Source organism: Psammomys obesus, unplaced genomic scaffold, assembly GCF_907164565.1.
Source record: "Psammomys obesus unplaced genomic scaffold, mPsaObe1.curated_primary_1811, whole genome shotgun sequence".
NCBI lineage: Eukaryota > Metazoa > Chordata > Mammalia > Rodentia > Muridae > Psammomys > Psammomys obesus.
The window spans coordinates 1,287,500-1,304,671 of NW_026591086.1; the positions used below are offsets into that span (position 1 = coordinate 1,287,500).

The following is a 17,172-nucleotide window of genomic DNA, read 5'->3' on the forward strand; positions in this document are numbered from 1 at the left end:
AAGAAAGAAAGAAAGAAAGAAAGAAAGAAAGAAAGAAAGAAAGAAAGGAAAGAAGGAAGGAAAGAAGGAAGGAAAGAAAAAAGAGAAAGAAAGAAAGAAAGAAAGAAAGAAAGAAAGAAAGAAAGAAAGAAATTTGTAGGTAAATGGATGGAGCTAGAAAAAAAAATCATCCTGAGTGCTTTATCTGAGACCCAGAAAGACATACATGGTATGTATTTGCTTATATGTGGATGTTAGCTGTTAAGTCTATGAGTTAAAAAATATTTTTTTTCTGTGCCTTTCACTTGGGTTTCTTCCTTTTCCTTTGTACCTATGATCGTCTCTCAGTGTCCTTGATTTTCTATATGTTTTGGGTATAGAATTTTTTAATATATATTTAACATTTTCTTTGTTTTATTTTTTTTTCTTGGACCTTGTCTTCAAGGTGTGAAGCTGTCTCTTCCGTATCTTGTAATCTCTGGTTGAGACCTTTACATTTTTGTTTCACTCTCTAAATTTTTATTTTCAGTTTGGGTTTCCTTAATGATTCCATTTCTTTGTTAAATTCTACCTTCACATCTTGAATTGTTTTCATTTTTCCCTTCAACCATTTGTGTTTTTATGATCTTAATTAAGGCATTTATTCATATCTTCTTTAAGGTCCTTGAGCATATTCATAATTGATACTTTGAAGTCCTCATCTGTGCTTCAGCTAAGTTGCTTTTCTCAGGGCCTATTATAGTGTGATTGCTGTGAAGAAGTATGTTGTCTTGGTTTTTCACGTATGTGTCTTTGCACTGAGCTCTAGGCACATGGAGTTTGAAGTTATGATATTCTTGGCATAGATATCTGATGTCTTCTTTGTTGGGTGGATATTCTGTTCCTTGGTTGCTGTTATCCGTTCTGGGTCCTAGCTGGGTGTGATGTCTGTGGGACCAAGACAGTGTTTCTGTGGGTGACCATTTGTCACAAAGGACTGGAGATGGCATAGAAGGAAAGGCTAAAAGGGGTGACAGGAAAGAACTAGGGGGACTTCAGGTCTGAATGAAGAGGCAGAGTCCCTAGGGGATGGAAGATGGTTATAGGGGCTTTTGTGGGTAGGCTGCAGCAGGACTAAGAGCCAGTACGGAGAAGCCAGATGGAGGATGGAAGGGTGATAAAGATTGTCTCCCTGCATTCCAGCCTCATGTGGCCACTGGCATCCCTACAGACCTACACACTAATAAGCTCTGGCAGAATATTTAGGAGCATGGGAGGAGAAAGATAAATTCTGATTTTTTTTCTTTTCTCCCGATTTTAAGTAAAATAACCAGACTTTTTTTTTCTGGTCTTGCCTATTTGTCAGACTTGACACATGGCTACCAAGAAGAGGCAGTGGGAAGCTGTAACTGAGCGCGGAATTGTAGCTGCCGCCGCTGCGCAGAACAAGCAGCAGGGACACTGGGCAGAGTGACGTAGGGACTGAGTAAACACTTGTGGCGTGGTGGCGTCTAATAACAGATATGATTTCCCCAAGAGCATTGCTCCATTTCTCTAAAAGGAGCACGTTGGCTTTGAGGAGTCAGACTGTTTAGTGCTTTGTGCAGTCTTCTGAAGGGAATTAGGATAGACCTACTTTGATCTTCAGACGGTTTTCAGCATCGCCCGAACAGTTACTAGGATTGCGCTATTGGGTTCTACCCAAAGCTACTGGATCAGAATCTTTGTTTTAATAAAACCTCCGGGTGATTTCAGTGTGTGTTAAGGTTAGGATATGGTACTGTAACATTTAGATTATGTGTTGCTAGCCAAAATGTACATTTTAAATGAACCCAGTGAAGCCTCATATACAGTATTGATTTATTAATATGTAAATATAAGCCTCCATGTTAGGCAAACATTTTTTTACATGGCTACTGTACATAGAACACTGATGTAGGTGCCATGGATTTGCTGATGAAGAAGGTTCATAGGACAAGGCAATTTTTGAACATTTTTATTCTTGGGTGCTTTCAGTATTGTACACAGGTAAAAGAAGAAAAGGACCATATATATATATTCCTCACAGTTACTGGTAATTAGCTTTGATTGTCACAATAAAACCCACTCTAGTATATAGCTAACTTTAAAATAAGTTGCAAACAATTTGGCTTTTATGTTCCAGGAATCTTACAAATTCAGGAAATGTAGTATCTAACTGCTTAGAAAGTATTTCAGCTTTGTTCAGCTTGAGAGTGGGAATCTTACCACATAAGCTATTCTTGATCATAGAGAACCTGAAGTGGATTTAAGCTTCTAATGAATTGTTCTGTAAACTTTCCTGTTGAGTTTTATTTTTGTAAATACTGAGATTGCTCAGTATTTTCACTAATTAATGGTTATGTGTATTGGTTGCAAAATAAGTGAAAAGGAAAGAGAATCAACTGAATGACTATAAAATGTATGCTACAAGGTGTTTATGACCATGTTGTGTGTTTATACTGGTATATGATAAGTAGTGTTCCAAATGTAGCTTCTTAACGTTGTCCTCTAGAGTAGTTAAAATATAATAATTGTATTTGGCAACAGAGTGGATGTGCTGTATCTTTAATAAGAAGTTAGAGTTTAACAGAGGAACGGGGTAGGAAGCACTGGGTGAGGAGAGTAGTGAAGGCCACGTTTGATGGTGAGTAACCAGCAAGGTAGTGTGTGATAATGCCACTCCTAGGGAGCGGCAAGCAGGACAACGATGAACGGCAGACACATCATTATAAAGCCCAGGCGCTGACCTTGCTAGTGTGCCCATTCTCTTTTCTAAGCTGTTCCTTCACCTGGAGGTGAAGAGAATCCAGCCTTGTGTAATTGAGATGGTTTTTCCTGAGTCAATCTGGCTTTCCCAGGAATTCAGCCCTTTGACTAGGAAATGCTGGTCTTGGACCTGGCAGGCCCCTAGAACTGGTGGCGTTAAACCCAAGAGCTTTGAGGCATTTGTACAGTAGGAGCAGATGGCAGAAAAGGAAGGCTGAGCCAGGCTGAGGACCCTCTGGCTCCTGAGGGGAAAGGAGGGCTTCCTTAGCCTCCTAATCCACCCAGAATCCTGACCCGGCTCTGCCTGTGAGCTCAAGACCTGGCCTCCTTGCCTGCCAGGTGTGTGCACATGTGCTTACGTTTCCCTGGTCGTAGCTGCAAGGATGTGGCTGGCGTTGGGGCCCGCAGAATACTTCATTCCTGCCCATCACACTCTTCTGGATCTCCGTGACCTTTAAAGGGCATGGCTGACTCACAAGCCTACTGATGTCCTGTTGCGCTGAACGTGTCTGCGAGGAGTGAGGCCATGTAAAGAGGGAGGGTGGCGAAGAATTGTTTTCCTCCTTTCTCTACTTTCTTTCAACAATGTGTCCAAAAATGTTAAGGTTTCTTCTGGCTACATGCAATGTCCAGAGGATGTGATAGTAAAATACAGTACTCATGATGCCCACACTGTGTGAAGGCGGCAGGTACTGGAAGAGCACCGCCCACCCTTCACTGAAGAGATAGAGTGCAACAAGGACCTGGTCACTGGTGTTCCCTGAAGAAAGTTTACTTAAACTGTTCTCAACAGAGTCTCAGCATATGTCTGTGCTGAGACTCAGACCCAGGGCCACCTGTCTGCCCCCTGAACACACTCTAATACTGAACTATATACTCCTAGTGCCTCTGTAGAGAATTCAGGGTGACTGTCGCCCTGTTGTAAACAAGCTGACGCTTGGGTAAAGGAGAAATTGGAGCAAATATTCTTTATCTCCTCCCTGGAGTCTCCATGCTATTGATGCTAATTGCAGTGGCAGTATCAGCTTACAGCCTTCTCAGCTGGGACCCTTCCTTCCCAAGCGTGTTACCTGTAGAGGGACATTCCCCAGGGCCTAGGATTGAGATTTCACTGCAGCCAGACATGTGTTCTAGGCTTTTAAATGGGTACACACTCTCATTTTACTACAGACAAAACAGCACATGAAAGTCACAGGAATCCATGGTGGAGATACTTTAGATTTACTTTATCAATAGCTCTGTCACTCGTGAGCTTAAGGCAAAAGAGGCAAGGAGGAATTGGAAATGTCAGCCTCGGTGGCAGGTGGTGGAGATGTGAGGGATTGGCTTTCACAGCTGGGCCCTTGGTGCCAACTTCTCCTTTGGGAATAGGGCACAGGTAAACTCTCTTGGCTGACTAGAAGTCCTGAGAGGTTAAAGCCTCAGGCAGGGCAGCTAGAGAGCTGGAGGCCACTGTGGGGTCTTTTCAGGCCAGGCAGGTAAATTGACGTTAGCTCCTGGGTAGTTATAAATTTGTCCCCAGGACAAAACAGAAGACTTTAAAATAAAGATAATTACAAATACAAAGATAGGTAAATCATGCAAGCCACTGAAATGACGACTTTTGTCATCTGTCCAGAGCTTGCCCTGGCTCTTGAGTGTCAGTCTGTGTTAGACTACTCAGATTTCACAGAGGCAGTCACTTTGCCAGATTCTGCTCAGCTAACAAAGCATAGGAACCTGAGGCCTTACTGAATTGCTGATTGAATCACCTGCTTCCCAGTCTAATCAAGGCTGATAGTGGTGGAGGACACGAGCCTTCACCTAAGTTCTGAGCTGTACACTTGAAACCTCTACATAAATGCCTTATTCACTGTGCCCTCAGCTCATCAATGTGAAATTCTCTACTGCTCTTTTTTTAAGGGAATAAGACACAGTTTGTGGAGCCATTTTGAGTGGCCATGGTCCCGGGAACATAGATTAAGGTTATCCCAAATTCCATGTTCTATTGTGGAAGCAGCTTTATTAAGCTTTATAGTTTTACAGAACAAAGTCACAAATCAAACCCAGCTTGAAATACGTTGGTGAGTACATCAGAGAGGCAGGTGCGGTGAGATGGGGAAGCTTTTCTGTAGGCTCAGCGTGCTATCTGATGACATCCTTAGCTCTTAGATTGATGGAAACTAGTGGTCCACAAGACTTTTATCTATTAGTCATGGGTTATTAGTTATGATACAGAAATGGGCAAGAGAAGGCTGTTCCAGGGGCTAGACTGAGCCCAGGAAGAGGCACTGTAATACTGTCCCCTGCACACATTTTTAAATTTGTAAAAGATAGATGTTAAATTTTTTAATAGTGGCTAATTACACCCTGGGGCATTTCGAATACTAACTGGTAAAGAAACATCAGCACTAAAGGTACAAGCTATCAGGGATGGTATTGTGAGATGTATTAGAGATAGGTATCTTCTATATAATTTGCTTAAGGAGAATCAGCCCAAGTCTTTGGGTATTCTTAGTTAGATAAATGGAATTGAAATTTAAACTAGAAACTTTTGTTTTGCTTTAGCCAGATTACACAGGATAATAAGAATACGCACACACACATATACACATATATAAAGACAACGATAAAACTTGAGTCTTTCAAACATTAATTTTGAGTAATGTGGGGCTTAGGGTAAGCAAATAAGCATAACAAAAAGACACACTGAACTGAAAGCGCATGTCTTTGTTTGAAATGTCAAACAAAGCCAAATGTTAAAGCCAATATTAGTATGATTTTATCATTTGAAATATGCCAGGAAGAATGCTAGATATCATCATTTTTTTAAACTTATTCACAAAATATGTAAGAAAAATGAACAGATAAATATGTTTAGTTCTCAGATACTCCATTTCCAGTGGCGGTAAAGATGAGGTCATCCAGAATTTTCCAGGTCCACACGAATGTGCTCTCAGGTGGTGTGAGAAAGCCTCTGCCTCCCGGGAGTGAGGTTGAAGTGCCTGGACAGAGTCGTGAGCCTTAAATCAGAATGGAGTCTTTGGGTGATGTTCTGTTTTATTTTGTTTTGTTTTTGTTTTTGTTTTTAGTTGATGAAATCATCTTTCTTTTTTTTTTTTTCTTTGAACTTTAGTTTTCATAGATAAAAATTGGTAGGATCTGGAAGGAGCTGGGGGAGAGGAAATCATAATTAAAATATATTATATCAAATAGTTTTTTCAGTGAAAAAATGAGAAAAGTCTTACATTAAACATTTTTAGATATTAAGAATATTTTGAAGAAATCATTCAAATTTTGTTACTCCCTTTATAACAAGATAAAATTTATATAAGTGTTTATTTAGATTCTGTTTTAGAAGGAAATCCTTTTTAAAATTTATATAATATTCACTTTTATAGCTTAATGAAATCTTATGTCTTTAATAAATGTTGTTTTATGTAAATTATTAGCATTTTAACATTTTAAAAACATTTAATATACCCAAAGACATTATGTAATAGGTTTAAGATGTTTCAGGTAACCACATTTATAAAATAATATGCATTTATCAGACTTTAATACATGATCACAATATTTAAACTTGAATATGTGCATGCACTTTAATTGGACATGCCAAAAAGCTAATAATAATACTTTTAGTACACAACAGACATGAAAGAAAAGGGAACTGAAGTGGCCACTTTGTTTAAAAAAAAAATCTTTCTGGCACAAATAACATGAAAGCAACAAAAAAACCATACAAGAACAATTATCACAGACACATGTGACAGACACAATTACATGAAATTAGGTGGACTCAGGAAAAAGGGTAGAAAGTTCTCTTTCTTTCCAGATGAAGGAATGGCTTACTAACACAGAGGTTCAAAAGGTTAAGTTTGTCATGCAGACTTCAGGTTCTCGCTGTAGGTGTCTGGGGGTGGGCAGGAGAGGGTAATTTCATTGTGCCCCATCCTGCATTCTAAGAGTTAACTTAGAGGTCACCACCTGTCCAAACCATGCCTGGCTACCCTTCTTCAACAAGCCAATTAAAAGAGTCAGAAGTGGGAAGCAGGAAAAGATTGATGTGGTCCCATTGAGAAGTGGGGACAAAGAGACCCAGCAAAGCCCTGGCCTCCATCTTTAGGCTACTGCAGTAAGATCAAAGTTTAACTAGAGGGCCAAGGATGTGCACATGTCCCAGCAGTCCTGCTCAGGGTGTGCTCACTCCCACTCTCGTCTGATCACTATCTGTGTATTTTCACTCTCATCTTGCAAGGTGGTTTGACAAGTTGTTGGAACTGTGTGCCCTCTTTTTATGCAAGAGGTGGGGTAAAGAAACCACTGAACTGACTGTTCAGTCACAGTCTTCCAGTTTTGTGAGAGACCCTTGTCAAGGCAATAATGCAGAGAGTAGTGGAGGATGAGGACAACTGGACGTTTTAAATGGCCTCTGGGTGTGTGTTCATGAGCATATCTACCTGTACATTCATGTAACACACACACACACACACACACACACAACACACACACTCTGATAAGATGAACTAAAAGGATGAATTTGGCAGTTCTGTTTTTTATAAGGGAGTGGGAAAACCTAACATCTTTCTGCTAAAGGAAACAGCAAAATGACACGTTGCTGTAGACATAGATCGGTGCGTGTCAGCCTCCATCAGAGAAGCTTCTTGCAGTAGACAGCAGTTATTCAGAGACCTACAAGTGGACAGTATGCAGAGAGTGAGAGACGTTGAAAGAATGTGTTTTATTTTCAATTCCACCAATATAACTCCTCTGTTAGTTTTCTGGAGCCATTATAACAAATACTGCAAAGTGAGTCACTTCAACAGCAGGACTCACAATTCTGGGGCTGAGCTCTCAGAGGGATCTACACAACTTTGGCTCCTTCTGAGGGCTGTGAGGGAGGCTGAGCTTTGCTGTTCTCTGGCTTCTGGGGGCTGCCTGGCCTCACCCTTAGCTCTGACTGCACCCTCACATGCTGTTCTTGCTGTGTGCCCGACCGTGTCCCAATTCTGCTCTTTCTAAGACATCAGTAATGCTGAATAAGGGCTTCTTCTTTCTTCAGCATGGTGCATCTTTTCTAATTAAATCTACAACATCGCTTACAAATAAAACCACTGGATACTTATCCGACCTGTATGGTTTTTTGTTTGTTTCATTCTTTTTTTAAATTTAAGCTGAGGTCTCTTTTTAACTTCATACAAAGAAAATGACCCCACAATTATTTTCAACTAGGAACCTCTTGGACACCCAGAGTAAAAGCCCTGGTAGTTCATTTGCCCCATGTAAGTTCTGAACCAATACCCTGTTCTGCACCAGTGTGTGTATTTGGAAGTTTATCAACGGAAGGTAAAAATCTAGTTTTTCTGGAGCTCAGAACGCAGTTTGCTCCTGTGTAAGTTGTGGCCTGAGTGGGATTAAGAGAGTGATGATCAAAGGTTTACATGGCACAAAGTAGGGTCAGTCTTGTGAGAGACCCTTCTCAAGGCAATAATGCAGAGAGTAGTAGAGTCAGTCTTGTAGACACGCAAGTTTATATCCAGCAATGCCAGCACAAGCCAATAGTACAGCCTTTGGGACTTGCCACGTTTGAGAATATCTTACCTGTACATCATTAAAAGAGCAACATAAAAGCTAGGGGTTTGGTTACAAAATTGCTGTTTTTACTTTGTTGGCGAGTGCGCGTTAAGTGAGCGGTTTCAGGGTACAGTGGGGTGAACAGACACTTAGCTCATTAGACACCTCTGAATCAATGAGAATCATTGTTTTGTTAATTTCATCAACATGTTCATTTCTTTCAGCTCCATGTTCATGCATGTCTTTTAACCCGGAAACAAGAAGACTGTCCATAGGTCTAGACAATGGTACAATCTCAGTAAGTACCCATAAGTAAGATTTCCAGTTGAAATACTTGCCGTCCTGTGGAGTGTTATTACTGTGATAACAAGTTATCTAATAGTTTTTCAAGTAAAAGTCCTTGTCCGGCTAAGAGCGCACGGAGCACAGACGTTTTGGTGAGGGAGAGGTTCTGTGTAGGGAGAAGCTGTCTTTACTTCCGTGCCGAGGCTCAGCGCGCTCTGCTGCTTTGGTGGTTGCTAGCCGTGGACGTCAGCGGACAAACACTGTAGCTGTGCACATGTGCAGTGAGAGGGAGCTGAGCGCGCACCTTGCTGTGCTGTGACACTGAACTCCTCGGATCAGATGCGTCTCCGAGCGTTAGCCACAGATGCATAAGGGAAATGCTTTCTCTTCCGTCCGTGTACCTGATCTTGTGTTTGGAAATTTTATGTTCTCTCGGCTCCTGTCGTCTCAAGTCTCCCTTAACATGACTGGAGTTTGTTAAGAAAATACAGATCGAGATTTTTGATCTCGATCCAGATAAATATTAGACCCGTTTATTGTAGGTCTTGAGAAAACTAAAACTGCAGTGCTCAGGGGCTGGAAGTTTAGGTTTTATCTGTCTTCTTTATTTTCGGACTGACTTTTATTTAGCGTATTGACTGTTACCAAGTGTGATCTGGCAGTTTCTCTGTTGAGTAAATTATCCATGCTGGGTGTGGCGGCCCACACCTTTAGTGCCAGATTTGGGGAGGCAGAGGCCAGCAGATCTCTGAGTTTGAGGCCAGCCATGTTTACAGAGTGTGTTGCAGGACAGGAAGGGCTACACAGAGAAACCCTGTCTTCAAAAAAAAAAAAAATGTGCAGTGTTGACTTCAGTCCTGGGCAGGAGGAGCTCTGCTTCGGCATTTATGAACGGAAATGCTATGAACCTGTAACCCCAGGTACCAGGCAGGGGTGGTGCTTCAGGCAAAGCCTGCAAGATACTATGATCAAGTGCATGGGCAACATAGCAAGATCTGGTAGAGAAGGGGATGAGGAAGAGGGGGAGGAGAAAATAGGGGAGATGGGGAGGAAGGTGAGCGGAGACGTTGAGAGAACTGGGGATGGGAAGAGAAGGGGCAACGGACCGTTTATGCCACCATTCTATGGACAGAATATCACAGAACTTAAGGACCTGTCCTGCCAGGTAGTTGAAGGTGTGTTTGTCAGTATCAGACTATAAGGTCACATTTTATTTAATAGCTTGACTTAAAATGTGTGCATAATAGAATATAAGCCTCTGCCTGCAGTCTTCCCTCAGCCCTTAGGAATGTTAGAGTTTCAATGCTTCCTAATCTCAAAGTGGTTGTTGAATGGCCTTGAGGAAATATTAATAGCATTACCAAACATAAATAAGCTTATCAACAGTATTTCTGGGACTTCTCTACTGCCCATTACTTGATAGGATTTTAAAATTTTATTTGGTAACTGCTCCTTGGAAAAGCAGAGACTATATACTGATCATTTTAAGGAGTGCTATTTTTAAAAGAATGTGTATAGAACAATTCATTGTGTATTTAAACATGTTATTTTTTTATCTTACATGTGTGAGTATTTTGCTTACATGTATGTATGTATGTCACACATGTACCTGATGTTTGCATATTCCAGAAGAAAGCATCAGATTCCTTATAGGAGGTTGTGAGCTGCCATGTGCATGCTGGCAGCTGATCCTGGGCCATCCACAAGAGCAGCAAGGACTATTGACTCCCAAACCATCTCTAGCATCAGTTATTTTTAAAAGATGGGAGAAACAATTGGACTGCTTAGTGAACTGAAAGGGTTTGTTGTAAAGGAAAAGAAGAGATGAGCTGAGATCCACAAAATTGCCCACTGGTTCATAGAATTGTGTAGAGAACATTCACTGTCTCTGAAAAGTCTTGGATCTGTGTTACATATGAGTGGTTCCCTCTACTTTTGAAATCGGTATAGATGGTTAATTGGCAAGGACAAATTGGATGCTAGAGGCAAGTTATGGACAGATGTGGCTATTTATTCTGTAGAAGAGGGAACCACTCAGTCAACTGCACTGCCAGGGAACAGGAGCATCAGCCAGGGGCAGGGGCTCCTGCGCTTCTCTGGTTACGCACTACAGTGTCAAGATGCCAAACTACCTGCCTCTAAAGCAGAAGTTCTCAACCTGTGGGTTGTGGCTCCTTTGAGAGTCAAAGACCTCTTCACAGTGGTTGGTGGTTGCCTAAGGCCATCAGAAAACAGATATTTACATTACAGTTTACAAATGTAGCAAAATTACAGTTATGAAGTAGTAGTGAAAATAATTTTATGGTTGGGGATCACCACCACATGAAGAACTGTGTTAAAGGATCACAGTATTGGGAAGGTTGAGAACCACTGCCTTGAAGGACAGATGGTGCTGGCATGTGTGAGGACTTCTTTGAAAGTGCCTCCTGTGTCTCATTGAGGACATTAATTGCTCATCCTCCTAATTCACATCAGAAGCCTTATAAAATTCTCATATATGAAGGAAAGATTTATTGAGAGGCCAGCATGTTTAGGGTCCTGGATTCTCATCACTATAATAAATTCCCTGATAAAAAATTCTTAGAATCTTGTCAGTTCAATAGTTTCCTCAGTAGACACAAGAAATCTTGTTTCTGAGGCTACGCGTCCTTTGTTTCTTGAATATCACAGGGCATTTTAAGAAAGAATAGCGATTAAGTTCTAAAACAAAGGAAGGATAAGACCAGAAAGCAAATCCTTATTTTACTGAGCCAGTCCCATTGTCACTGCACCGTGGGTCAGAGGTGAAGAACAAATCCCCTTTGACCACTGACCAGGAGTGGACAGGAGCAGCAAGAGAAGTGAGGGTGCTTGGGAGTTGTTAGCAGTGCGAAGGGCTGAGGCAGTTCTCAACTGGAAGAGAAAGACAGAACCATCTCTCGGTAGTGGGAGGTGGGAGAGGAAAGCGTTTTGTTCTTTGTCCTGAAGTAGCAGAGGTGATGAGCAGCAGAGAGAAGCTACAAGTGGCCAGAATGTTTTTATCTGCCCTTTCACTCTTTCTTTTCGAATATCCCAGAGCCCCTTTCTGGACTGCAAAGCTCTAATCATCTTTTATGGTGTTGTTCAGATGTATTTTTCTTTATTTTATATGTTATTCCATGCAGATCATTTCTAGACCCCAACAATTAAAATTCATCAGCTATAGTGCTGAAACCATCAAGTCCAGTTCCTGTGGGCTGACTGTTCCTGGGCTTGGGGCCTGCCCTGGGACGTGGTCAAGATACCAGGTGTCACACCATTAAAGAAAACCGACCTTCCCTTTCCCAGCAGCAACCAAGTGTCAGTAGATCCCCAGCTGGGGAGTGGGAGATCATGCACCTTCCCTCAGTAGATATGTATTCTATCATTTCTGTTTCTCTAGAGAGTCTTGACTAAAACACCCCTTTAAATATGGTGAAAAGCATTGGGGTGGGGAGAGGGAATCTTTCATATCAGAGATCTTGCACCTTGACACGGGTTAACTATTCGGCCTCAGTCCAAGGCTTGCATGATGCTCACTAATCCCCTCTCAATGGTTGACTTCTCTCCAAACCTTTTTTGTGCTTAATTACCTCCTTGTTTGTTTTCTATTAGTCATGTTCTTAAATCCTTGCCTTCCTTTCTTTAGCTTAAAATCCCAGTCCCCATCAGGTCTTCTTACCATGGCCTCAGTCCATCACCTTCTCTCTTCTGTGACCTGACTGTTGTCAGCTTCACAATTACTACTCCTACACGTATGTATGTATGTATGTATGGATGGATGGATGGATGTTAGCTTTTAAGCTTAAATGTGTTTCAGTTCAATTAGCCACAGAGGTTAGGTACCTAGTAAGAGAGCAGGAGGGGGTCAGGGTCAAGAGATCTTCCAAGGTAAGGGAAATAGAGGATAGTGTTATAAAAAGATAAAGGAGAAACTAGACTAGGATTAAATGGAGGAAGAGGATGGGAGGGCGGGTTAAAGGAGGAAGTATGGGGAAGGACAGCTAACACTCAAGGTCTTTGAATAGAAGCTTCCTGTAGTCAGCATTCTTCTGAGGAACAGAACTGATAGAATGAATATGAATGTGTATGTATGTATATGTGTGTATGGATTTATTAGAGTGGCTTATAAGTTATGGTATGACTATTTCAGTAATCGCTCTTGCCCAGTGGAAGGTCCAAGAATTCAATAGTTGTTCAGTCCATGAGGCTGAGTGTCTTAGTTGATCTTCAGTATACACTGGAATCCTGAAGAAGTAGGCTTTAACGGCAGTGAGGAAATGAACTTGCCAGTAAGAGCCAGGGCAAGCAGGCAAAGAGCAAGTGCTTCCTTCTTCTGTGATGGTGGCTCTCAACCTTCCTAAAGCTGTGATCCCTTAATATGGTTCCTCATGGTGTGGTGACCCCAACCATAAAGTTACTTTCCTTGCTACTTCCTAAAACTGTAATTTTGCTTCTGTTATGAATCATAACGTAAAACTCTGTTTTCTGATGGTCTTTTGGGGGGTCTCGGCCCACTGCTATTTTATGATTTAATCCCAGGGGTGTGGGATTTTAGTTGGGCTATAGTTTGCTCATACCTGTTAATTGTCTCGTGTGGAGCGTGGCTTTTGTCAGCTGATAACGGCCTTCCATGTGAGGCACGAAAAGGGGTGTGGTCTAAAACGCTGAGAGTGTAAATATGATGCTGACAGAGACCATAAGGTGTTCAGTGTTTGCGTGTGGCGTGGCACAGTTTGGAGAGAGCAGAGATTAGAGATGGTGTGGTGGTTTGGAGCAAGACAGGTGAAGAGAAATGCATTGGGGTGTAGCCGTGGAGGAGCCTGCTAGCTGTGTCTGCAGTTGACGGAGATTGGTATAGAGCCCTAACAGAACCCCTTGACCCTAACTAGCCAGAAGTAAAGGGCTCTGGGCTCCCTCTACCCTCTTACCTTTTCTCTTTCTTAAGGTTGGGGGGTGGTGGAAGGGAGGTAGAGGCCGAAACACCCCAAACAAAGCAGAGTTTTTAAAGCCCACACGTGGCTTTCCACTATAGCTCTTCCCACCTCAGAAGATCTAGATTTAGGCTGTATCAAGTAATCCTGTCAAGAAAAAGCCCTCATGGGGAAAGCCACTCGGGTTTTAGTTCATTTCAAATGGAGTCAAGATAACAAACAAAACCAGCCACCACAGGGGGATAATTCATAACTGAGGGGGAGGGAGTTTCAACCCAGAAGTAGTTTCTATTCAAAGAATTTTTACCAGTTGTACTCAGTAATGGTAATAGAGTCCTAGAGTGTATCGATGTTCATCTTTATAAAAGTATACTTTCTTCACCAAACTGTTCCAAAGTCAACTTTTTATTAATGTGTTGTCAAGATGAAGTCATGTTTCAAAGAGGTTTTGAACAAGTTGTGTTTCTAAAAGCACATGTTAAAAGTTACATTTATTTATGTATTTATTTTGTAGGGTGTGTGCGCCACAGCCTAAGTGTGGAAATCAATGGACACCTTGTGGAAGTTAGTCCCCTCCTTCCACTGTATTGGGTGCTAGGGATAAGACTTAGATTCGCAATCCTGGCAGCAAGCGCGTTCCCCCCTAAGCCATCCCTCTGGCCCTCAGTCAAGTCCTCAGAACAATGTAAACACTCTTCTTGGAGCCAGATGTAGTGTCTTAATCACAGCACTTGGGAGAGGAAAAACAGTATAATCAGTTATAATCAGGCGCACCCTTGGCTACACAGTGAATTAGAGACCAGCCTGGGCTCTATGTGATCTGTCTGTCTTCCCCCATCCCCCCCCAAGAAAAAAAACCTTTCTGAAGGTTAATCATAAATATGTGTTAGAAGAAGTTTGGTCAAGACAAGAGGAAAGAATTAATCTATGTTATTGTTACTACTGTGTAAAAATAAATGTGGTTGATAATATATGGACTTGTTGTTTGGGTCATGGTTGTCCTACATGTGTGCACCTGGACATGTATTCACCTGTGTGTGGGGGTCAGACGTTAAGGTTGCTTTTTTTTTCTCAGTCACTCTCCACCTTATGTTTTGAGTCAGGGTCTCTCACTGAACTAGAGCTCACCAACTAGGCTAGACTGACTGGCCAGCAAGCCTCTCTAGGGCTGGGGTAACACTCCCTCCCCCACGTCTGTGGGCATTGGTATCAAACTAGGCTTCCATGCCAACACTGACTGAGCCAGCTCCCCAGTCCTGTTGTGCCCTACTGCATTTAATTTTATTAGTTGACATGGATTAAGGAAATAAATAGGAACTAAAATTTTATCGGATACATTATTCCCTTTATAAGACACTAAGCTTTGCCACCCTGCTTTACTCCCGCCTCACATTAACCCTGAGATGTGGGGAGTATTCCTCACATGTCCCAGATGAAGAGACGAAAGCCTGGAGCGTTCACATAGTTTACCCAGCCTAGAAGCAGCCGGCTGACACAGAGTTCAGCCATGGACCTGGGAGTCATGCTCACAGTTTGTGAGCCTGCCTCCGTCCCAGGCTGTGAAACGCAGACAGAGCCTGCTTCCAGTTTGTGTCGAAATAGACTTCCCGGGGACACTGCAGTGCTTTGCCACATTGAGGTGAATAAGGGGAGAATGCATTCGAGTTCGTCTCACTGGGACATGAAAATAGAGCTCTATACATGGACATCAGTGCCAATGTGTTCTCCGCTGACATGTGAGCAGGTTCTGTGTTTATGTGGTTAGCTTAGGCCTATAGATGCACATCAGACTGCACTTCTTGGAATCCTCAGGCTTGTATTAAGCAATCGGGTAGAAAACCTAAGTATGATTGGGTTTAGCACAGTGAGAGGGTGCTCACTTTAACACATGCAAAGCCAAGGGGTGGGGGAGAGCAACAAGAACAGATACCAGGACATACTGAGTAGAAATAGAATGTGCATGCTCCTGACAGTTTGGGGGGAACTTATAGCATCTTTTTCATATACATTTGGAAATCTTATTAACTTTTGCCTTCTTGCATACACTGTTCTGTAGGGATTCCTATTTTGCAAGTTAAACAAACACCTTCATGGAAAGGTCACTGTTTTCCTTCTGTTTCATTAGTAAGTAGTATTCTTCAGGCGGCCTAGCTTGATGTTGTGTTACGCGATAGAGCTCAGAGTGGTGTGTGTTTTCACAGAAAACCACAGGGACAGAATTTGTGTTCCCAGTAACACAAGATACCCAGGTGGACTCTCTTGAGCCTTTAGAAACTCAAGGGAGAAGAATGTGGTTTCCACAGGAAAGGGTATTTCTTTTTCAAGTAAAAGGGAGAAATAGTGCCTTTAAAAATAACTGTATTTAGCATCCTTTAGGAAGGAATCGGGGCATCTTTAGAGGTGTTGTCATCCTCTAAGGCCAGTGTATTACAGATGTGCACAACAGTGCAGTTTGTAGCGGCCTGTATGTGCCTTGTCTGCATCTGTTTCTGCAACTTCAGCTAGCCACATATAGCTGTGGTCTGGAAACAGTAAGCAGAAATTCCAAAAGTAAATGACTCTCAAGTTTAAGAATTATTCTCTCTTCTTTTGAAGAGTTGATCTCTTATTGTGCATAATTTGTAAATTAAACTGTATCATAAGTGTGTATAGGGAACAGTCAGTAGTATGGGCTTGAAAACAATGTCATTATGGGCATCCACTGGTAGGCTTGGAAGTCAGGCATCCCTGTGAAAGGGGACGCACTATCCTTGTGGGATGAGTCGTTGGCAGTAGTAATATTCCAGGTACCTATACCTGGCCTGCTACTTTCCTCGTCTGCCACAACAGATGGCTTGACACAACTGAATTTATTTTCACAGTTTCAGAAACTAGACACAGAAATCAAGATGTTGGCAGAGCTGTGCTCATTCTGAAGCTGGCAAGGGAGGTACCTTGCTTTTTCCCTGCTTTTAGGGCTAGCTGGCAATCCTCAGTGTTCTGTGACTTGTAGATTCACCACTCCTGAGCTTACCTGTACCCTTAATGTCATTTCCCCATCAGTGTTCACCTTATAGGATGCCAGTTATTTGGTTTAGTCGCCACTAATCCAGCGTGGCCTCATCTTAGTTGTCACATACTCAAATCTTAACTTTAGTTATAATAAAGTCATACTTAGCGGTTCCAGGTACTTGTGAATTTGGAGGATATTACTCAGCTCCACTGACCTACTAATGTCAGAGCACAGTGTTCTCTAGCCATGTTCTTATGGTTGCTTGACATGAGGCATGAGAGCCTTCTAAAGAAGATGAGCCAAAATTCCTCCTGGGAAAGAGAAAGATCAGAATTGGAAAGAGCATTCTTCTACAAATGGTGCTGTCCTCCTCTAGATAAATGGCACATTAAGTAGGTCACAGGTCATGAGAGTGGTGGCTGTACTGGCTTCCCTGGCCCTGCGTAGATTTGCTGAGTATTGCTCCAGGCAGATTTCTTCTTATAAAGGCAGTCTAACTACCAGGAGTTGTACAGTGTTTACTAGGGAATTGGCCGTCTTAGGCAAAAACATTGTTTTTAAGAGAGGAGGGAAGGACTTATAAACATTTACCCTAGCAAGATGTTTTAGATAGATTTATTATTATTATTATTATTATTATTATTATTATTATTATTATTATTATTA

The 17,172-nt window shown here is 42.0% G+C and overlaps 1 protein-coding gene across 1 annotated transcript in view; it reads left to right on the plus strand.

Annotated features, from left to right (window-relative positions):
• Wdfy2 (WD repeat and FYVE domain containing 2) overlaps window positions 1-17,172 on the plus strand; it is a 140,092-nt gene that overhangs the window by 56,765 nt on the left and 66,155 nt on the right. Inside the window, exon 3 of the mRNA XM_055609685.1 lies at window positions 8,523-8,596. Coding sequence (XP_055465660.1) covers window positions 8,523-8,596 — 74 coding nt within the window. The remainder of the gene's footprint in view (window positions 1-8,522; window positions 8,597-17,172) is intronic.